The 23417-nt window shown below is 45.6% G+C and overlaps 1 protein-coding gene across 7 annotated transcripts; it reads left to right on the forward strand.

Annotated features, from left to right (window-relative positions):
- The first annotated feature begins 2584 nt into the window (after nt 1–2584).
- LOC120531129 (coiled-coil domain-containing protein 50-like) lies at nt 2585–21855 on the forward strand. 7 transcript variants are annotated; one of them, XM_039756254.1, is made up of 13 exons: nt 2585–2826; nt 5319–5414; nt 6704–6766; nt 10694–10817; nt 10895–10985; nt 18240–18312; nt 18598–19209; nt 19486–19568; nt 19686–19745; nt 19817–19951; nt 20045–20127; nt 20490–20602; nt 20745–21855. In XM_039756254.1, the coding sequence occupies exons 2-13, from the start codon at nt 5366–5368 to the stop codon at nt 20894–20896; spliced, it is 1638 nt and encodes a 545-aa protein (XP_039612188.1). In that variant the 5' UTR covers nt 2585–2826; nt 5319–5365; the 3' UTR covers nt 20897–21855. The 7 variants fall into 7 exon arrangements, with proteins under 7 accessions (XP_039612188.1, XP_039612183.1, XP_039612182.1 ...); XM_039756249.1 differs by having other exon boundaries at nt 2586–2826; nt 5316–5414; nt 20742–21855; XM_039756248.1 differs by having other exon boundaries at nt 2586–2826; nt 20742–21855.
- The last annotated feature ends 1562 nt before the right edge of the window (nt 21856–23417 follow it).

Consider the following 23417-nt stretch of genomic DNA (forward strand, 5'->3'; position numbering starts at 1 on the left):
TAAACAGAGCACAATTAGAAACAAATACACAGCCAGAAAGGCTTAAAAATGTGAGGCTCGGCTCTTATCTGGTCATCTTCGAATGTAACCAGTGGATGGAAAGATACATCTTGTCTCAGGCTGATTTTGTTTAGGAAATCCGGTAATATTTTAGTGTAGGAACGACAAAAATGAATCAATTCCTTATTTAGTGTTATGTAACAAGGCCTTAAGTAACACACCTTTGAATCTTTGGATCTTCATAACACTTCCAAAGCAGCAGTAACGTGTTTGTTTATCTCTGAAATGTGACCTGCTAACAAAATGTCACTTTTGAGTGGTGTGATGGGGGCTTAACTGAGACACATAGCTCTTGATATTCCATATTTAGTAGAAGACCTGCGAATCCTTCATATTAACACGTCAGTATACCATCATGTCAATGTGCCACACTGCGCTGAGGTGAATAACCGATCTACTGAGGTTCTATTCGTGTTATGAAGACCAAAAGAAGCCTCTGTTAAGGTCTTGTTATAGAAAAGTAAATGAGTAAGCGATGCATTTTTGCAGTTCTTAAACTAAAGTGTAACCGGAAATCCTTTTTCAGGACACTGCCAAGGTCAGTGTAATATGAGCTCAACCTCCTGGGAATCCACGCTGACCAAGGGAATGCTGGGGCACGGCATGGGACCCTAATGACCTTATCTGACCATATCCTGCTTGGCTGAACTGAAGTTTGGATTATAAATCTTTAGTTTCACTGTAGGATTGATAGATTGTGTGTCTGACTATCTGTGCATCTCAAGCGTATTGTTTGTTTTGTGGGTTTGTGATTAAATGTGTGGGAATTTACTCAGAATATTCAAAAATCCTATTAATTTTAACAAACTCTGCTATTTTTTTGGTGACTAATGTTAATATTGCAGTCCATCCATCCATTTTCCAACCCACTGAATCTTAACTACAGGGTCACAGGGGTCTGCTGGAGCCAATCCCAGCCAACACAGGGCACAAGGCAGGAACCAATCCCGGGCAGGGTGCCAACCCACCACAGGACACACACAAACACACCCACACACCAAGGCCAATTTAGAATCGCCAATCCATATAACCGGCATGTCTTTGGACTATGGGAAGAAACCGGAGCGCCCGGAGGAAACCCACACAGACACGGGGAGAACATGCAAACCCGGGTCTTCTAACTGTGAGGCAGCAGCGCTACCACTGCGCCACCGTGCCGCCCTAATATCGCAGTGAGTTTCTTTAATGAGGCGGTTATTGATTAGGATGTTCAACTTTATGACAGTTTAGCTTACTGGGGTCTGATATTGTCACAGACAGCCAGTGCAGGTGCTCGCTTATTAGTGCGCCAAACTGACTGTTTGGTGGCTAACCTGTGTCGCTGGATCCCAGCCCCCCAAAAGCAGATCTGCGCACTAGGAAAATGTCTAATTCACCTTAATGGTGACTCAGGTACCCTCATCTGTGGGAGTCACAGGCTGTTTCAATGTTTCAATTGGGGATGTGACGGCATTAATTGGTATAAATGACTTCAATTGCAGCAAGATTGTTCTAAAGTGCTTCATATGATTCGGGGGTCAATGAAGTAGGGAGTTAATACCCCCCCCCGGCCACAATTCTGATTAGGCAGCTTAGTTTTGAAGACCCCATGTGGATATTTTTGTCCTTACATTGTGAGTACCCCTGATGAGTGTTTGCTGTCCGTATTTAAGTGTCATCAAGTGGCTTATTCTATCGTCTTTAAAGGATGTCAGCACGTCTGGCCCTGAAGAAGGAACGCACATCTTAAAAAGTGTCGGCCGAAGATGTCTGCATTGCATGTTAATGACTGGACCCTGGTCTGGAGTCACCTCCCTGTGGAAATCGAGTTTTGTATGTTTGTATATTTGGGAAGTCCTCAGACTCAGTTATGTCTGCAAATCACAAAGAGGCGCCTGTGGGCTCTGTGCTGGAGGGTGTGTAGCTTGAATGCATTGTGGTTTGTGACTAATGGGGTGTAATTTACGCATTAATATTTAAAGAAAATATTAATTTCAATATACTCAGCTGTTTTTTGTGATTGATGTTAACGTGGCAATGAGTTCTTTTTAATGAAATGGTGACTGATCTATGTATCTGTCCATCTAGCACCTTTGCCATTCATGAGTAGAAGGCATCTACATACAGTAGCTGTTGTTACAATATATGAGCTATGGGCAGTGACAGCTGTAGCCCCTGATCTCAAGACCCCCCTTCTGACATTCACTGCGCGAAAACCTAAGATGGGCCACCTCAAAGTGTAGGACTAACGGCATTATCGGGGGGGCTTCGCCGCTAGTAAGTGCTAAAAGCCCCTCATCGTGGCTAATGAATGAATACTGAGCCAGTAAATGTCGATGCCCTGAATCCCACTTTGTAGGCCGCCCAGCTCCGCTTCTTGACTTTTTTGCGCGGACTCCTGCACCTTCGCCTTCATGGATTGAGATCGTTTAAGAGTTAATGGCTTCCCCACCCCTTCATTCCAGTACAACCGGCACCCAACCTGTAAGACGCCCTTTTATAAAAAAAAAAAAATCGGCGGAAAGCCAGCCGCGGTTCTCGGCTCCTGTCGATCAAGCAGAGCTCCGACGAACACGCACCGCTGTGCTCAGCGCTATCCCCACTGACAGCCGCCCGGCCAGACTGGGAGGCGCTGGGGTGGAGGGGCCGGACTGGGAGGCTGGCTAGTAAAAAAAAGTTTGCTGTTTCAAAGTTAAGTTTGTCCGCCTTGGGTTGCCATCCGGAAGCTGGAGGGCTTTGTTTGAGTGAGACGGCGAGCGGATTGGGGCTGAACTGGGAGCGCTGGGGGTGAGTAGATGTGCGGCCGACCCGTCCCGCGTCTAACTGACAAAAGAAAAAGAAAAAGATGGGACTCGAGGCAGCCCCGCACGCGGCATGTCGACTGGACGGCAGGACTGACACTGAAATCGGAAAGCATCTCCTTTGTGTGGCTGGGGGACAAAAAAACGACCGGGGGCGTCAATGAGGGGTCGTGACTCGCGTGGGTCGGTGGAAGCTGTCTGTTTACTTTACTGGTCATCGTCGGGTGTACGGCAAACTGAAATAAACGACCGGTTGCTAGCGGCACGATGACGTCGCGTCTGTGCCAGCTCGACCACCCCCTATGGTGGGTGGGGGTGCCACCCAGAGTGGACCGAGCAGATTAAGGCTGTTGGGGATTTTTGGAGTCGTGCACGACGGAAGCAAACTATGGCCGTCTCTGTGGCAGGCATTTGACTGTTAACCCGTATGGGATGCTGCCGTTCCGCTCGGACTTACGAGCCTCCAAACGTGAGTGACACTTACCAGGGGGAACTTGTTGGCTGGTCAACAGGGCGAGGCGAGGCAGCTGCTGCTGCTGACTTGGACCTTGGTGGCGAGGAGATGCCGCTACTCGTACCTGAACGGCGACACCAATGAAGGTCTGACAGACCCGTAGGAGAAGACAAGTGAGCCGGGAAAGGCAGACAGCGGCGTTCTCCTAACCTCCTAAGGCTCCAATGTCATAACACTGATGAAGCATCAGCATTGAGTCCAAAAGTAAGACTAGAGCTTGTGTCTTCCGAGTGTGAGGGGAGACACTTGGTTACATTACTTACAAAAAAGGTAACGATGTTATATAGTAACTTCTTATAAAATATAATGCATAAACTCTGCATTATGCATGTGTTACTTTTTCTTCTTTTGTGTGAAGAATTGCACATTTAACTGGCCAGCATTTGTTTTTAAATCCAAAAGCCATATGTGAACCTTCATGAACCTGCCTAGAAACACAAACATGATCTTTTATTGTTTTGTATGTTATTAATATGTTTAGTCCATGAGCTATGAAAGTAAAGCAAATCCAGCTCCTTTTTACATAACCAACCAGAACCATGATGATTTGACGTATGAAAGCTGGACAAAGGAAACTGAGATTAAAATGTAGCAGAATGTTGGAAAGAGAAGGGAAGAAGTGGCTCCTGATCTGATGAATAGCACATCATGTGTGAAACATGGTGGAGACAGCTTTATGGCCGGATCATGCATGGCTGCCAATGGAAGTCAGTCACTAGTGTTTATTGATTTTATGACAGCTGGCAGAAGTAGCAGGATGAATTGTGAAGTGTACAGGGCTATTCTGTCTGCTTAGATTCAGCCAAATGCTGTAAAACCGATAGAACGACACTTCACAGGACAGATGGACATTGAGCCAAAACATACTGAGAACGCAAACCAAGTGCGTTTTAAGGCAAAGAAGTGGAATATTCTTCAATGACCAAGTCATTCAACTGACCTCAACCCAACTGGGCAAGCATTTCACTTGTTGAAGACAAAACTGATGGCATAAAGAACAACTGAAGACCACTGCAGTAAAGGTCTGGCAAAGTATCAGTAGGGTGCAAACTCAGCATTTGGAGATGGCCACAGGTTCCAGACTTAAGGCAGCCATTGAGTGTAAACCATTTTCATCCAAATTGTATTTCAAACCCCTTGTATTAAAGCTGAGAGTCTAAACCTCAATCATATAATAATTGCTTTGTTTCAATTCCATTGTGTAGGTGTACAGAGCCAAGTTATGTCAATTGTGGATACTTATGGACCTGAATGTAACTCGGTTATTAAAGCACATGTAAACACATGATGGAGAATGTTACTTAAGATGTTTGTTTGTTGCTCATGCCAGATTTGGAGGTAGCTTGAGATGGTGCAGCTCAAGTAGGAACCAGATAATAGGGGTTATTACTCTAGTGGGAGTGAGGTTTTTGTTTTAGTTTGAAAGGTTAGTGAAGTGGGTTTGAGGCTGGTGGTCCTACAAGTCTGAAGAACTCGTAAGGCAGGTAGTTACTCAGGTGGGTCTTTGATGCGGTGAGGGGCAGAAGTTCAAAGGCAACCTGGAGGTAAGCTGAGAATGTTAGTCAGATGGCATTGGGGCACAATGGAGACTTGTTGCGTGAGGCTGGTACTGTCCCAGAGTGTTTATTGGGCTTTATGTGGGACTGAAGCAAGATGAGGCTGATGCTGTTGACAAGCTGTGAAGACCTGCAGCACGTCCTCTGGTCCCATTGCCTCCTAATTTAGTTCTATGCCTACAGGGCTGGAGTTGGAGTTCCCTGGAATGTAAATTCAGGTTCGGGCCACTTTGTGATGGTGCTGAGTGGCATTGTAAAAGGTGCTGGCTATTGCTCATTTTAGACAGATGTTCTTGACCTATCTGCATGAGGCGTCTTTCTTCATAGTTCATGACTATGCGCCTTACGATCTTTTTTTTGGTTTCTTTCACCCATTCCTCGATGTGTTCTTTTTTTGTTGTCCAGCAGACAGTAGTGATGCAGAACTCGAGGGGTGACTGATAAGCTTGTTGGTGATGACGCACTTGGAGATTGACCAGGCCAGTCTGCCCTGCGTGCAGGACGGTAAGGTTTGAACTCTGTCATTGTGTTGTAAAGGGCTGAATGTTGCCTCGCAGTAATGAGGCCTAGCTGGACTTTTTGATTCTTCTGCTCTCCTGCTGGTTTAAAGGCTGCTTGTTTTAATCGCTTGTTAAAAGGGCTGACTCAGCATCTCAGAGGTGGATGATCTGTTTTCCCATCATGCTGCAGAAGCAGGGGTGCATTTAATGATTGGTAAGGTCTTTATGAGCTCTCATTAGGGGGTGCATGCTGCTGGTAATCCTCACATTGTTCTTCATACCTGGGAACTTTCTTCATGTGTCAGTCACTGTCAGGGTCATTATGGCCATTGGCCAGTCAGAACAGGACAGTGTTGTGATTCCAGCTGTTAGGATCCATAGTGAATTTGTTGCTAAATTTCACTGAGTCATGGCTCACCTTCAGATGGATTCTGGTTGAGTGACCGGCCTGATCTGACCGTGCGTGTCCCCGGAGTGGGTGGCACAGTGTTGCATTAGTGTGTGCAGCTGTCGTACAGCTCCAGGGACATTGGGTTGCTGTCAGTATGGACATGACTCAGCCTCCCTGTGTTCGCATTGGTGTTCCTCACAGCTCTTCAGTTTCCTCTTCCATATTGTGAAGATATTCTACCAGGTTTTGATTCATCTTCAGTTGTCACAGGGTTACTGAGCGTTGGGGTGAACTTGAATGTTATCTGTCCTGGGAAAAGGTTAGTGTTTGTGGCATATTTGATGATGCCTGCAAGACCTCTGATTCTTTGTGACCCAGTAATGGACTAAGCAGGTCCAGAAAATGGACAGTTGGCTCCCCAGAGGCGTTTATGACTCAAGCTGTTTGGGTAGAAAAATGGATTGTGTGTGGCTTGTTGGTTGGCACACCTTTTTTAGCTTCTGGCTGATTTCAGCTCAAGCCTTGTGCTGCGTGTGGAGCTGTCTGGACGGACAGACTTGCCTGTGTGTGGTTGGCCTGTGGTTACGGTTTTCCACAGAACAGCTGCCTCCAGTTATTTCTCTGTGTCTGCTGGCACTGGAGGCACACAAGTACAAGGCTGCAAGTGGTCTGAATGGCTAGGCTGTCTGTGGAGGACATTGTCCATTTCTCTGTGCCACTTTGGACCAGAGTGGGATGCTGGGTGCTGAGATTGTAGTTCCTATTGGCTTGTGAGGAGTGCAGGAAATGTAGTGGTGCAAGTGAGTGTGGCACTGGGCCTGGCTGGTCTGCATGGTGGTGGTGGTGGTGAGGTTCACCTCAAGTTATTTCTCTTCTGCCCAACTTATGTGTTTCTTTTGCAGTTTGCCAGGGGTTTGCTGTGCTGGAGGATGGAGCACTGGCCTATAGCCTACAGGAGCAGGAAAGTAAGTGTTATCACATTGTTTAGTTTATTTTCTGTGAAGGATGACTGCACATTTGGCCCTGAAAAAGGAAAGCACATTCTGAAATGCAGCGGCCAAAGAAGTTTGTATCGCATGTTAATGCGATACGTGTTGGGAGTGAGAGGTGGTCACAAAATGAAACCGTTAAAATAGTAACTGACATTAAAGAAGCACACTTTTAGTATTTGCTCTTCTAGGGAACTTAACTTGACAGGGAGGATGCACACTCGGTCTGGAGCTGGAGTGTCGGCAAGGTGGGTGGTTGCACAAAAATTCAGCATTGACAACTGAACCCGTGACCTTTGTGGTAGAGATGTGAATAAAAAACATTTAACCAGTTTGAGGTTCAGAACCTTTTAGGGAATTAAATAAATAGTACGTACGCCTCCTCCTCGTCCTCACTTTATCCCAAATCACTGTGCACTTTATGAAGGTTACAAAGTTTCAACATAGCCTCCTTGTGAATAAATCGAATTAAGTGTGACAGTAAAGTGACCCCTGACCTCAAAGTGTTTTAAGACCCTCGCTGGTCCTTCTCATTTTACGCGCACTGATGACGGACACGATCATATCAGAACTTCTTTCCTCCTTGCTGGGAGTTGCACCCTTTTAGCACAGGCAAAGAAGTAGCAGTGAGGTTTTAGACAAGCGGTGAGTGAAGAAAGTAAGATGAAAGATTGTGTGACCAGTAGGGGACATGGTAGCCTACCAAACAAAACCACACAATACAAGACCTGGGTTCAAATATTACAAGTTTATTAACCAAAGTATCTTACAACAAGGTTCTTACACATTGGGTCTCCACAGATATTCTCGTCTCCCCTCTCTTTCTCTCTCCTCCCAGACGAGTGTGTCCTCTCCAAAGTCTAACTGAGCTGGATGAGGTTGAGCGGCTTCCTTTATCTTAGGCCCGGTAGTACTTCCGGTGCTAAGGGATAGCCCAATGGAAGCACTTCTGGGTTGAATGGAAGTGCCCGAGAATAGGGATCACAAAGCCTCACAGCACCACCTGGCAGCACACCAGGAACCCAACAACGCCGCCCCATGGGACTACAGTAATCCCTGCTCGATCGCGGGGATTGCGTTCCAGAACCCCCTGCGATAGGTGAAAATCCGCGAAGTAGAAACCATATGTTTGTATGGTTATTTTTATATATTTTAAGCCCTTATAAACTCTCCCACACTGTTTATAAATATTCTCTGCACAGTTATACAGTCAACCCTCGTTTATCACGGTTAATCTGTTCCAGACTCTACCTCGATAAATTAATTTCCACGAAGTAGGATTCTTTATTTATAAATCGAATATATTTGCAGTTAGAGCATAGAAAACCTGTTTACGACCTTCTAAATACGTTTTTTAACATTATTAGAGCCCTCTAGACATGAAATAACACCCTTTAGTCAAAAGTTTAAACTGTGCTCCATGAAAGGACAGAGATGACAGTTCTTTCTCACAATTAAAAGAATGCAAACATATCTTCTCTTCAAAGGAGCGCCGTCAGGAGCAGAGAATGTCAGAGAGAGAAAGAAAAGCAAACAATCAAAAATCAATAGGGCTGTTGGGCTTTTAAGTATGAGAAGCGCCGCCATAAAGCGGCCGCAATGAAGGGATTGATGTGAAGGTAGTCTTTCGGCATTTTTGAGAGGAGCGTCCATATTCTCTAGGCAAACAGCCTCTGTGCAAACAGCCCCTCTGCTCACACCCCCTCCGTCAGGAGCAGAGAATGTCAGAGAGAGTGAGAGAGACAGAGAAAAGCAAACAATCAAAAATCAATATGTGCTGTTAGAGCTTTTAAGTGAGCGAAGCACCGCGCAGGAAGCATATCGTATATCATTGAGGAGTTTTATTTAATATGTAATATGTGCTCTGATTGGGTAGCTTCTCAGCCATCCGCCAATAGCGTCCCTTGTATGAAATCAACTGGGCAAACCAACTGAGGAAGCGTGTACCATAAATTAAAAGACCCATTGTCCACAGAAATCCGCGAACCAGCAAAAAATCTGTGATATATATTTAGATATGCTTACATTTAAAATCCGCGATGGAGTGAAGCCGTGAAAGTCGAAGCGCAATATAGAGAGGGATCACTGTACAGTTCTCAGCATGCCTCATGGTTGTCCATACAGGTAGTGCCACCCAGGGATGCTGCCACCTAATGTATCAGGTGCATGTAGCCCTGACCAGGTATCTTCTGGTCCTTCCATTACACTGGCCTCCCGGGCAAGTATTTTTCCTCGATCTGACCCAGCTGGAATGCCTAGTTCCAAATTGACATTTTCTGCCATATTTCTGGCTAATGCAGGGAAAACCATGTTCTTTCCTCTTCAGCTTCCAATGGGATGGCCTCCTCCCATCCAGGTAAGGAACCTTGCCCCATCCTACCCAGTTCTGTCATCCTTTACAATAGTTCGATATTTCAGGGGACAAATGGAGCGTACCTTAATGAGACTGAGAGACTAGTGGGTGTAGTGCAGGTGTTCAAACTAAAAATGTTCTTGGATTCAGGGCAATAAGTGGCACTTTCCATCATTTATAACAGGTGTCAATGTCAGTGAGAGCACATGTGGCTTTAGCCATTTCAAGAACTGATAGAGTGACTTGCAGCTGCTTATTCTGCTTAGAGGAATGTTGGTAAGCTGGTGGAGCACAGAGTGGTAATTGTTCAATGTTTTTGTAAAAGAAAACTGTGAGTTTTTAAAATGCTGTATTTTAAACCACTGGACTTGTGCTGCTTTTTGTTTTTTTTTCTTAGTTCATACGAGACACTGCTTTTTGTGTTGTTTTAGTACCTCTGTTTCAGAGTACGCCAAATCCCTCCGCACAGGACTGTCGGTTTGTTAGACGGTCAATCACTTGTTGGCATTTGCGATACGGGAGGTGAACTTAGAACGGTTGTACTTTGAGTTGTGTCGTTAAGTCATACAGTATCTATCTAAATAAAGTTAACCTGGTCCACCATTTAAATTAATTTTTCCCTTATTCCATGGTGGCACGGTGGCGCAGTGGTAGCGTAAGGAGACCTGAGTTTGCTTCCCGGTTCCTCCCTGCGTGGAGTTTGCATGTTCTCCCCGTGTCTGCGTGGGTTTCCTCCGGGTACTCCGGTTTCCACCCACATTCCAAAGACATGCAGGTTAGGTGCATTGGCGATTCTATATTGTCCCTAGTGTGTGCTTTGTGTGTGCTTGTGTGTGTGTGTGTGTGTGCCCTGTGGTGGGCTGGCGCCCTGCCCGGGGTTTGTTTCCTGCCTTGTGCCCTGTGTTGGCTGGGATTAGCTCCAGCAGACCCCCGTGACCCTGTGTTAGGATATAGCAGGTTGGAAAATGACTGACTGACTGACTTTACTTTATTCCCTTTTTACACATCGAAGTGAAATGGCTGAACCAGAAGCAGGCAGAGTTGATTTACTTTCTCGGCTATGTCATATCCGTCCTAGCACATAGCGAGTGAGAGAAGGAGGGAGCGGGCAATGCGAAGCAGAAAAAAAGAGTTGATAATGCCAAGCAGAAGATGGCACGCACCCAACGTTTAAACACCAGCCACCTACGTTAGCATAAAACATAAAATAAATTGCAGGGCCTTTGAGTCCTAAAGGCAGTCATCCTGGAGGCGTAGTGCGGCCTACAAGACCTTCTAATACTCAGTAGAAATCACCAAAAATAACACAAACAAATAGGTCTGTTCTGAATTGCTTGACATCAATAAGTTCAGATTTTTGTGTAAATGTTTACCACTTCCGATTCTTTATATAAAATGTTTAAACAATTTGTTTGAATTTTTAACATCCCTACCTTATCTTATACCTACTGTCCAAGGCAGGATGGCAGGTGGGCATCACCATTGATGGTGTAGCAGAGTACATGGAGTGCAGAGACCGATTCGTCATATTGCACTTTTGCCCCTTACAGTTGAGAGCCATTATGCTGCCAACATCCAGAAGAGCCAAGTTCTCCAGAGGGATGTCCAGATTGCAAAGAGGCTGCAGGAAGATGAGAGACGGCGAGTCGGGCTGAGTGAGCGTCTGCTGGACACGTAAGGGTGGTCTGGTGTACTGGGGACTGTGGAGGGTAGCTGAGGAGGGTTTCTAAATATCTGCAGCATTGTTACAGGGAGGAGCAGGACTCCAGGTACGCCAGAGCCATCCATGAGGAGATGAGGAAACGTGAGGATGAACTGCAAATGAGAGAAGCAGAGGATGAGGTAAATTCATTTAAGATGGCACCTGGGCAGTTTCACATACTACCTGGCAGGTTCAGTGTGTTCCTCAGGGTCCTACCAGAAATGAACATATGCACCCTTGTGGTTTATAGTCTAGCACTTTAGAGAACAGGCTTCATAGCTTAGACACTAGACCACCTCCTACTACCGGTGGGATGTATACCATCCTTTAGACTTGCTCTGATGCCATCCTGGTAATGTGTGCCCGCTGGACAAACTGAACAAGAGGGGGGGACCTTTCATTCATTGATCATCCACCTGTAGGTTTGAGTGTGTAAAACAAAGCAGCTTTCTGTTCTGTTCCGAACGATTCAGAAGAATTTATTAATCAGAGTTCTGGCAACCTCAACATTTAATTTAATTCAGTTAATAAACTGCTAATCTGATTGATAATCCAGTATGTTGTTGTATTAAACACGTTTTTGAACCATTTTATTGAAAAAGACCACCACATCAATGCTCCTTTGTCCAGGACTTCCTCTGATCCACATGAGATTTTCCCGTCCATCCTCCTTGAGTTTTACTACAGCAAATGTGAACTACATTTTTAAAATTTGTGTTAAAAATGAGGGCTACCTTAAACTGTTTATCTTCCATGTGCCCTATTTTCACCATGATTGTCTCTTCAATGGACTTATTCTGTCCAAACTCACTATTGCTGCAATCACCGCAGTCCCCCAGAACCTGGGAGTGTCAGTCTACCTGCAGGCCAATCTCTTCCATTGCTTTTCTTGCTAAAATACTTGAACGCGTCATCTCTGCTCAACTACACAATCATCTGTTTCCTCATAATTTACCTGACCCATTCCAGTATGGTGTTGGATCTGGACGTGGCAGTGAACCTGCTCTAGTCAGTGTTATGAATCGCCTGCTTATTTTGGCTGATTCGGGGGCACTGAATATCTTTGATGTGGTCTGCCATGGCGTTTTACTTAACCGTATGGAAGAGTGGCTCGGGCTGTCTGGTACAATGCTTATCAGACCATCTTAAGTGATGGCTAATAAGAAATCTCACTCTGCTCCAGTACACCATGGTGTCCCCCCCTTCCCCGTGTTACCATTAGGGCAGATCATAAAGAAATAAGGTTTAGGACAGGGGTCCTCAATCATGGTCCTGGAGGGCCGCAGTGGCTGCAGGTTTTCCTTCTAACTAATTTCCTAATTAGAAGACAGTCTTGCTGACAATGAAACTTGGGATTTAACTGTCTGGCTTGTTAGTGCTTTCATTCCATCCATCCATCCATCCATCCATCATCCAACCCACTATATCCCAACTACAGGGTCACGAGGGTCTGCTGGAGCCAATCCCAACCAACACAGGGCGCAAGGCAGGAAACAAACCCTGGGCAGGGCGCCAGCCACGCACACACACACACACACACACACACACACACACACACACACACATCAAGCACACACCAGGGACCATTTAGGATCGCCAATGCACCTAACCTGCATGTCTTTAGACTGTGGGAGGAAACCCACGTAGACATGGAGAGAACATGCAAACTTGAGACAGGGAGGACACGGGAAGCGAACTATACAGTTTCCTTCTGTGAGAACATTATCCAAGTGTTGTGTGGAGCAGAACAGATTTAAACTTAATGCTCCTTCCAATTCCCCTCTCATTTATTTCTAAACATTTTGTTTAACTCTGATTCTTCATGGTGCATACGCACAGGTTTAAAAGGAAGCACATTAGCTGGAGAGCTGCTGGTTTATTGGTTACCTGCATTTCATTATGAAATAATGGCTGGTTAAAAAAACTTAAATGCAACTGCTAAAAACTAAAATAGGCAATTAAAGGTTCAGAATTGTAACACTCAAGATAACTAAAATTAAGCCCAGTTACTTTAGTAGTAAATAAATGGGTTCTAGTTAGAAATTGCTTGAAGCCATTGCGGACTTCCAGGACTGTAATTGAGGGCCTCTGATCTACAATTTAACTAACAGTTTTCGTTGATGAATGAAAGTGCTAACAAATCATATAGTTAAATCCCAAGTTTCATTATCAGCAAGGAACGAGTTCTAATTAGGAAACTGGCTGGAATGAAAACCTGTAGCCACTGTGGCCCTCCAGGACTGTGGTTGGGGACCCCTGGTTTAGGATATTCAGATGACACTCCAGTCTATACTGGGATAAAAACCTACACGTGTTTCTACTTCTACTCTCCTTTCCAGTTGTCTCCAAGAAGTAAAGCACTGGATGCAACACAGTGTCCTTTAATTAAACTATTGAAAGACTGAGCGTATTTTAATAGGTATACTCCTTCCTCTCTACAACAAATGAATTATCTCAACTTATCTGTTTTTAGAACATTAGAACACTCTAGATGAGAACAGGCCATTCAGCCCAGCAAAGCTCACTAGTCCTATCTATTTAATTTTTCCAAAATAACATCAAGTCTAGGTTTGAAAGTCCGTAGTCTTACTGTCTACAACACTACTTGGTAGCTTAATCCAAATGTCTACAGTTCTCTGTGTGAAGAAAAACTTCCAAATGTTTGTGCAAAATTTACCCTTAAGTTTCCAACTGTGTCCCCGTGTTCTTGATGAGCTCATTTTAAAATACAAGTCTCGATCCACTGTACTAATTCTCTTCATAATTTTAAACACTTCAATCATGTCACCTCTTAATCTTCTTTTGCTTAAACTGTAAAGGCTCAGCTCTTTTAATCTTTCCTCACAATTCATCCTCTGTAACCCTGGAATCAGCCTAGTCGCTCTTCTCTGGACCTTTTCTAGTGCTGCTATGTCCTTTTTGTAGCCTGGAGACCAAAACTGCACACAGTACTCAAGATGAGGCCTCACCAGTGCATTATAAAGGTTGAGCATAACCTCCTTGGACTTGTACTCCACAGATCGTGCTATATAACCTAACATTCTGTTAGCCTTCTTAATGGCTTCTATACACTTTCTGGAAATTGATAGCGTAGAGTCCACTATGACTCCTAAATCCTTCTCATAAGGTGTACTCTCGATTTTCCGACCGCCCATTGTGTATTCAAACCTAATATTTTTACTTCCTATGTGCAATACTTTACATTTACTGACATTAAATTTCATCTGCCACAAATCTACCCAAGCCTGTATGCTATCCAAGTCCTTCTGTAATGATATAACGGATTTCCAAATTATCTGCAAATTTAACCAGCTTGTTACTCATATACCTATCTAAATCATATATATATATATATATATATATATATATATATATATATATATTATTAAAAATAGCAGCGACCCCTGTGGAACACCACTCTTAACATCGACCAGTTCTGATGAGGTTCCTCTCACCATCACTCTCTGCTTCCTGTGTCTGAGCCAATTCTGCACCCACCTACTCACAGCAGTTCATGACGTCACCTACCACAAATGCTCGTAACCTTGGAGTTATTTTTGACAGTCGGCTCACATTTGAGGCACATTACCAAAATGTCCTTCCTGAAAGACTCCTGCAGCTGTAATGCTTAATCATGCCTTCATCACCTCATGTTTGCATGAGTGTAATGCATTTCTTTTTAGTTTACCAGAAAATTTTCATAGGAATCTCCAGTATGCGCACAACTGGGCTGTTCAGAGTCTCACTCCTACACCATTACATCGTCCTGTCGCCTCTGTGCTCACACGCGTACAATGAGCGCATGACATTTAAAACTCGTAACGTTCAAAGTGGTCCGTGGCACAGCTCCTCGTTACACCTGCGACCCTGTCAAACATGCTCTCTCCATTGCTGGCTCTGTCGCCCTGTATCAGCTGCGCTCCAGACGGAGATCTACAGAGGGGAGACCGTCACCTGTAACCATCCTGGGCTTTGGCACGCCCTGAAGTGGAACTCGGAAACGCCCAGTGCTGAAGAACCGTCGAGAAACTTTTAAGTATTTTAACCATTTTTAGGTATTATGCTTTTTTGTATATACAGTGGAACCTCGGTTTGTGAGTAACTTGGTTTACGAGTGTTTTGCAAGACGAGCTACATTTTTTAATAAATTTTGACTTGATAAACGAGCGATGTCTTGCAATACGAGTAGTATGGATACACTTTGTCTGCTGAGCGTCATGTGCTCATAACTGAACTGATGGTTCTTCTCTCTCTTGCGCGTGTCCATCTCTCCTTATCTCTCTCGCTCGCTCGCACGTCTCTCTCTCTCTCTCTCTCTCTATCTCACTCGCCGTCTCTCTCTCTTCTCTTGAGGGCAGTCGTCTCCTATTCTCCGTCTAAGTCTGCGTGCCTGACTCATATAGTCAACATCCGTACGTGCATATACTGTTTACTACAGCATTGTGACTGTGTGTGTGTGTGTGTGTGCTGTGAAGTGCGAGTCCCCGTCTTGCACCCCAAAACACAAAGCTGAGTCTCAGTACTTTAACAACACCAGCTTTATTCAGCTTGAAACAGCAACAGCGTGATTATTTATTGTAGCCGGATGTTTATAATGTTCCATGTATCACCCATTGACGGCAGGCGCTTATAGCATGTCTGTGATCTTTTTAAATGTGCTTATACGGCGAACTGCTACAGCGCTGGGAGACTGCGATTGCTTTGGGACGCTCTTCCGCGTGTCGTCCCGTTGGGTGGAATCCCACGTGAGTTTAGAAACTCACTCACTCCAGCCATGATTCTTTATAAAGGTAAAGTGCAGGTTAATTTGTTTTATGTATTTTTACTTTATATTTTGTATTAATCATTTTTATATGAGTAGTTTTGGGTTGTGGAACGAATCATCTGAGTTTCCATTATTTCTTATGGGGAAATTTGCTTTGATATACGAGTGCTTTGGATTGCGAGGACGTTTCCGGAACGAATTATGCTCGCAAACCGAGGTTCCACTGTATTACTGTTTTTTTCACTTTGTCGTTTACTGGCTTGTAGTGCTGGACATTTTTTTTATTTTCAGTTAAATTGTTTATTTTGAATTCATGTTTTAAATCAATACTCAAACACGAAAATTATGTTTTGTTTTGTTTTTTTAATAATGATAAACAGTCAAGCAAATGTCCTAGTTTAATCAGCATGAAAACATATCGATTCAAAGAACGTGATGAGCTGGGCCTTTCATTCGAATGACTTTTTTTCCTCAAATAAAGGCTGTAATGTCAAATTAGTTGGAAATGGTTTGGATATGAATGATCGGATGTTGAACAAACTAACATAAAAAGTTTTCGAAAGGACGATAGCACTTAAAAGTGTCTGCACATCCTGTTTTATTTCAGCACTTAAAACAGACACATCTGACAGAGTGAGAAAGCAGGGGAACAAGGTAAAGGCCCTGCTTCAGCATGCATCACACAAGGCGTGAACTCTGCTACACTATATACACTCACCTAAAGGATTATTAGGAACACCATACTAATACCGTGTTTGACTCCCTTTTGTCTTCAGAACTGCCTTAATTCTACGTGACATTGATTCAACAAGGTGCTGAAAGCATTTAGAAATGTTGGCCCATATTGATAGGATAGCATCTTGCAGTTGATGGAGATTTGTGGGATGCACATCCAGGGCACGAAGCTCCCGTTCCACCACATCCCAAAGATGTTCTATTGGGTTGAGATCTGGTGACTGTGGGGGCCATTTTAGTACAGTGAACTCATTGTCATGTTCAAGAAACCAATTTGAAATGATTCGAGCTTTGTGACATGGTGCATTATCCTGCTGGAAGTAGCCATCAGAGGATGGGTACATGGTGGTCATGAAGGGATGGACATGGTCAGAAACAATGCTCAGGTAGCCCGTGGCATTTAAACGATGCCCAATTGGCACTAAGGGGCCTAAAGTGTGCCAAGAAAACATCCCCCACACCATTACACCACCACCACTAGCCTGCACAGTGGTAACAAGGCATGATGGATCCATGTTCTCATTCTGTTTACGCCAAATTCTGACTCTACCATTTGAATGTCTCAACAGAAATCGAGACTCATCAGACCAGGCAACATTTTTCCAGTCTTCAACTGTCCAATTTTGGTGAGCTTGTGCAAATTGTAGCCTCTTTTTCCTATTTGTAGTGGAGATGAGTGGTACCCGGTGGGGTCTTCTGCTGTTGTAGCCCATCCGCCTCAAGGTTGTGCGCGTTGTGGCTTCACAAATGATTTGCTGCATACCTTGGTTGTAACGAGTGGTTATTTCAGTCACAGTTGCTCTTCTATCAGCTTGAATCAGTCGGCCCATTCTCCTCTGACCTCTAGCATCAACAAGGCATTTTCGCCCACAGGACTGCCGCATACTGGATGTTTTTCCCTTTTCACACCATTCTTTGTAAACCCTAGAAATGGTTGTGCGTGAAAATCCCAGTAACTGAGCAGATTGTGAAATACTCAGACCGGTCCGTCTGGCACCAACAACCATGCCATGCTCAAAATTGCTTAAATCACCTTTCTTTCCCATTCTGACATTCAGTTTGGAGTTCAGGATTGTCTTGACCAGGACCACACCCCTAAATGCATTGAAGCAACTGCCATGTGATTGGTTGATTAGATAATTACATTAATGAGAAATTGAACAGGTGTTCCTAATAATCCTTTAGGTGCGTGTATGTAGTTATTCAGTGTGATTACATTCGAAAGACCGCATGGCTTGGCTGGGCCTTGGGGAAGACTACGCTAGAGACGTCCATTGTGCCTACTTAGGCTACAGTAGGAGAGAAGAACAAGCCGGCTGCCTAAAATGAGCAGTCAGAGGGCGCTTACAGGAGATGACTCCTCTGCGGCAGTGTTTCCCAAACACTGGTCTGTAGAAACATTTTCCAATCTGCAAGAATTGGGCAAGGCTTGTATTTTAGCACAGTCATTCCCAACTGCCAGTCTGTGAAAAGCAGAGAAGGCATAATGAAGGATTGAGCTGTCATTACTCTGAGGAGATGTGCCACTTACAGCTCATTCGCAGACCCCGAGCCTGGCGTGTGCGCTGCTCCCATCGTGTGACTGAAGTAGTGCCTGCTGTGGTCCTGTGTATGCTCTAGACGAGAGCACAGTCGTGAGAAGAGATACGTCACTATCCAACATGAGAAGCACACAGAGAGAGCCAAATGTACAAGAAATCGGCCAGGTCCTGTGTGGACAAAAATTGAAATATCTGACATTGATATGTAAAGGCAAGGAAAAAGCTTGGGGGATTCTGCATGGGGTCATGTACTGAACTCCAGGGTGCACGTCTCCTTGGCGTGGCCGCGTTTGCTGGTGTGTGCGCCCACGTGTAAACGAGCCTTTTGGCTTTCTCCCTGTTTTTCCGAGCAGGTGGTTGCCAAGCGTCTGCAGGCAGAGGAGGAACTGAAGAACAGCAGGTGGTACCGCCATGGAGAAGAAGAAGGTATGCTGTCCTGCTGTGGTGTGCTTACAGAGTTTTCACAGTTGAGGGTGCCATCGGGGCTGTTGCCTGTTAGGAGTTTAGGGTAGTGCCAAGTGAACGTCGTGTTAATGGATGCCACGTATTCTAGAATGTTGTTTGCTGTGCCCCCCTTCCTTATGAGGGGGGTGTTTGTGCTCTCCCTGTTTAGCTGCTCAGTTTTTTTTTTGAACTAGGTGGTTTGTAACCCCACCCATCACTAATGTCCTCACCCCCCTACTTTATGTTTGCATGTCTGTTCCAATAAAGAGCGTCCAGTACGCTCTGGCTCCACCGTGGAAGATTGGCAGCAGCCATGCCCTGCCTGGGGTCTCCAGCCATCTCCATCCTTTGCATCTCGTGACGCTGCTGCACAATGCCATGAACGACTTCCCATGTTAGAGGCCACTGGTGCCAGGGATGCTTATCTAATGGGCAACCACGGAAAAGATGGCATTAGGCCTTCAGTCCATTTGGATGGCTGTGATTGGTTTGTAGGCCCTGAAATGAACAGCAGAGCGGCCTCCTGTCTAGCCAGGGGTCATCTAAATAAACGAAAGGTCAGCAGCGGCTTTAACACAGGTTCCAGTGAGCAAAGTGACCACAGGTCGCGTCAAAATGTCATAGGGCATGATCTGGAAAACTGTGCCAGAGGTTCAAGTCACAAAGGCCATGGTGTCAAGGAGGAGCGGGCTGGGGCTTCAGGTAGCCGGCATGGCTCTCGTAAGGAGAGGAGAAGGCGGAGTGAGGGCAGACGTAGAGAAAGATACGGACCCCCCAGCTCAGAAGAGGAGGAAGAAGAGCGCAGAGGAAGAATCGAAAGGAGACAGAACGCTGGTGGTCCAAGCTTCCTGCCCCACCATGCACATTCAGCGAGAGCAGGTACACTGGACGCACTCCATCTTGCCTTTCCATCCCCTGGCTCTGCACACTTTCTCTGCCGCGTTGGTCATCTGTAAAGGTCCACTGGGTGCTGTCTGTCTGAGGGCTTTTCAATGATGGTGGCCCCCTTGGTGATGCCGGAGTGCTAACTGGAAGCTGGTCTTCTGGCTTGATGGGTTCTGCTGCTTCTGATCTAGACCTGTGCAAGACTTGATTCTCGATTCTGACTTGTTTACCAGCAGAGCTGACGTTTTCCTGTTTGGGTTTTCTTTTCAGAACTAGGGGCTCGGCTGGAGCTGCGTGACCTGGAGCAGGTTCTCCGGGATGAGGAGATGGCTAGAAAGCTGCAGGCTGAAGAGGTGAGGGTAGCGAGAATGAAAGGCCTTGGACTGATCTACTTGGAACTACTTGTGACTGAGGCTTAGCCCGTCACCTGACTAACTTTTAATTCTGCTAAATCCCTCGCTGCCTTTCAGGAAGCCGTGGCAGTGAACTCTGAAGAAGACTTCCGCACAGCCCAGGTGGCTCAGGATGAGGTGAGAGGGTTAGGAATGGCGCTTGTGCCATTGTAGAGGTTGTGCCCCTGCTCAGTTTGCCTGTCTTGCAGGAGATTGCGCGCTTCATGCAGCGGAGGGAGTTGAAGCTCCAGGAGAGTTCAGACACGCCAGTGAGGCGAAGTTCACAAAGGGACTGCAGTGACTCTGCTGAAGGGTCAGGCGCGCCAGACAGAGGAGAGCCAAAGGTATTCCTGTCTGGTACTCTGGTTTTGGTGGCCACTAGTATCTGCTCACTCCGGCACTTCTTGGTAACCATTTCTAACATTTGCTGTCCCTAGATGGGGCGACGGGACTCTCAGAGTGTGTCACCTGGCGGCAAACAGGGACCGGCCACTCCTGGAGGCATTGCTGCCAGCTCAAGGTGAGAGATCTGGCTAGATGTCACTTGGGTTGCATTTAAGATGGCATTTCCTCCTGATAGGCGGCGTCTCCAACCAGTCAGGGTGCTGTGAGCTAAATATACAGAAATGTAACTTCCTTCTTCACCCACCCACCAGGCCTGTTCTCGCTTGCTGTAACAGTTTCAGAGGGCAATGGAAAGTTCACTGACTTCATGAGGCGGCTCGCCCAGCACTGTCATTTCATGCTGTTGGCTTTGTTCTGTGCCAAACTCTGAATGAAACTGGTTGGCGTGGGTTTCAGAAAAGGAAGTGCCTGTTGGTGTATAAACACGTGGCTGGAGGAAGTGTGACATCAATAATAGGATTGCCTGCTTAATTACAGAAACATCGCAGAGGAACTTGACCCGACATTTCAGGCCCCGCAGCAGAATGGCATGCTTGAGGTGACTGCGGGCTCCTTGCCTGGGCAGGAGCTCCATACAGGAGAACGTCAAAGTAAGACGCCTTTGGGTGGGTGGAGTGGGCTGCATGTCTCAGTTCTGGGCACTCCAAGTCACCTTTGGTGGGCACACTTCCCGTTTCTCCTGTTTAAAGTAATGAGAGATCTTGAGCCAAGTTTGTTTTCTCTCGCCAGCAGTTTCTCAGGTGTGCCCAGTGCCACCTTGCAGTTTTTATGACTACATGGAGGACTGCCCTGAGACATTCATTGTGCCACCAACAAGGCGATCAAGTCAGAAATTGGGGCGGCTGAAGGCAAAAGATAAGAAGGAAAGCTGCAAACAGCAATGAGGTGTGCTGAGCCTGACAGCCAGGACCAGCTTGAAATGGTACTTCAGAGACACTGCCCTCTGTAACATTCCTGCCCACAGTGCCAACTGTTTTCTTCTGGACACAAGAGCTTCAGTGGCCAACTTCTTTGTAGTGGTAGACCTCTTATATACCTGTTTGTATGAGAGGCAGGCATGGACTGCAGTGCCACCTGCCATGTTGTTGACTCTGAGCCTTAGATTGGTTGGCACCTTGCCATTCATGTGCCTGGTTGGCACCTTGCCATTCATGTGCCTGCTTTGTCACCGTCCCTCTTTGTAAGCTTCAAACAGCCGTCTGTTTTGCTCACAACATCCCTTTCACATTGCTTTAGTTACTTGTATGCAGATTCGGCTCCCCCGGGTACAAAAGGTGCGATTAACCTTGCCAGGGCCATCCTGCCCACCATTGCACAGATGCTGCCTTTCACTGGAGTTTAGGACATATTCATGGATGCCATCTGCATTTTTAGGACTTTTGATGAAGGAGACGGTCCTGTGGGCTCTGCCTCAAATACCCGTGAAAGGCAATTCAGGGAAAAACAACAAGCGGAGGGATTCCAGGATGAGCCGCTCGGATCACGTCCTGCAACTGCAAACTCATTAAAGGTCCTCCACACATGGATCTGGTGTTTGTGCTGACCATGAGGACCATCTTAACTACGTGCATGGGACTGACTGATATAGCAGGGGCACAATGTACCCGTCTGCTCCCGTGACCACCTCTGTCTTCTGTTTGTCTGTCTTGATAGCAAATTATAATGTGCCTTTTAAACGCCCCCTCCTGGCCAGCCCTGGAAGTTCCTCTTGCATGCTTTAGGCTTTCAGGGAGGAGTGAGCTTAGCATACTTTGAAGCAAAATCACTTTAAACGTTTGTATTCACTACACAGACATTCATACGCCATGAATGGAAGAAAAATAAACACTTTGCACATATGAAACACTGAGAGTGCAATTTATGAATGGTGGTAGGCGGAGGCAGAGACTGGGGGGCTGTGAGCTGGTGGGGAGAAATGGGAGAGCAACAGCAGCAATGAGGGGGATGCAGAAACGAAATAGCAGCACACAGTGGCGTTCCTAATGTTGGTAATTTCTGTCCTGTTTCACCCTCTGTAGGGGTCCAGCACCAGTAAGGAATCAAAAATAATGACATATTCGTAATAAGTGAGCACTGAAATAGTCGCAAAATGACACACCATGTGCTTGTTTTTGAAATTGGTCATTTGTAACTTTCTGGGGGTGGCTGTTAGTGGGCTTGGACCACTGGTAAAAAATCAAAAATATATACCTTAAAATGACACTCCATATGCCAATCTCCACTTTTTCAAAGTTTTGGGAAAGTGAGTAACTTTGACCCCTGCTGTCCCATTAGGACGTGGACCCTTGGGGTCAGTGGCTGTGGTGTGCATGACTTCGAATTCCTTCTGATCATTTCTAATGTGGACAACTTTTGGTTTACTCTTTCATCTTAAGGGAGTGATTTCCGGTCCAAAAATGGCCTAAAAATGAGAGGTTTTCAGGTGTGGAGGGCCAGAAATAAGCAGGGAATCTCAAAAGGCTTGACATCTTACAAAAGCAAACTGGAAGATGTGTCAAAGGGGGTATCGTACACTGTATGGGGGTTTCCTTGTACTGGTGAGTCAGGAGGCACCGGACAACAAACCTGAATTGACTTCCAAGTGTTCATAAGGAGTTCCTATGATCACTTAATGCGTCCATGCACTTCACTTTCCATATGGTTGACCAGAAGGTGGCAACACGCTGAAATTGGCAGGCCAGGCTTTCCAAGTTCCAGTTGCACATTCCTTGTATTTGGGAATTCCTAGGCCTTTAGCACTTAGGCTGCTTCCTTTTAAGATGGCCGATGATGGGGACTGATGTGGTGGCATCACGCTCTTATTAATACTGACAGGCCTTCCGGCCACTCTGTACTCTAATCATTTCCCCATTATGTCTAGTGACACTTGCTGTATACTTGTGCATTTTTGATTCTCACATTTCCTAAAGACATGAGTCTGTAATGAACAACCAGAACTTAACACTGTTGACCACATCCAAACTTCCATGTAGGTAACTTCCTTACCAGTTGTGTGGTGACCACAAAATGGACAAATGTCCAGTGTCACTATACCCAGACCAGCTTTCCGTAGACTTTCAACTACCCCAAAGTATTCATGCTGGCACCTTGAGAGCCCTGCTGTCTTTCATCATTCAAAGCACCATTGTCCCGCTGACTAACTGGGGTCAGACTGTGTCCCTCAATGCATCTGCACCCTAAACAGTCAAATTAAGCCTTTATGTCACAGCACATGCAGACAGCCTTATAAAATATATCGTAATGTAAAGTGTGCCCTCTCTTTCAAACCCAAATTTATTTCCAGAAAGGTTTAAAAACAGGTGCTAACAACTGAGCTCTTTTGTGGCACCAAATGGCCAATTTTTCAGCTGACAAACAAGGCAGATATTCCCAGTTGCTCATTCTGGATGGATGAGGATATTCCTG

This window comes from Polypterus senegalus, chromosome 6 (assembly GCF_016835505.1).
Source record: "Polypterus senegalus isolate Bchr_013 chromosome 6, ASM1683550v1, whole genome shotgun sequence".
Taxonomy (NCBI): Eukaryota; Metazoa; Chordata; class Cladistia; order Polypteriformes; family Polypteridae; genus Polypterus; species Polypterus senegalus.

Excerpts from the sequence above, each read along its gene's own strand:
- LOC120531129 (XM_039756249.1), top strand. The coding sequence starts at position 5,366 with ATGACGCACTTGGAGATTGACCAGGCCAGTCTGCCCTGCGTGCAGGAC. Across the intron at positions 18,313-18,597 it reads CCGCCATGGAGAAGAAGAAG|AGCGTCCAGTACGCTCTGGC; the intron begins GTATGCTGTCCT and ends GTTCCAATAAAG. Across the intron at positions 19,210-19,485 it reads TGCACATTCAGCGAGAGCAG|AACTAGGGGCTCGGCTGGAG; the intron begins GTACACTGGACG and ends TTTTCTTTTCAG.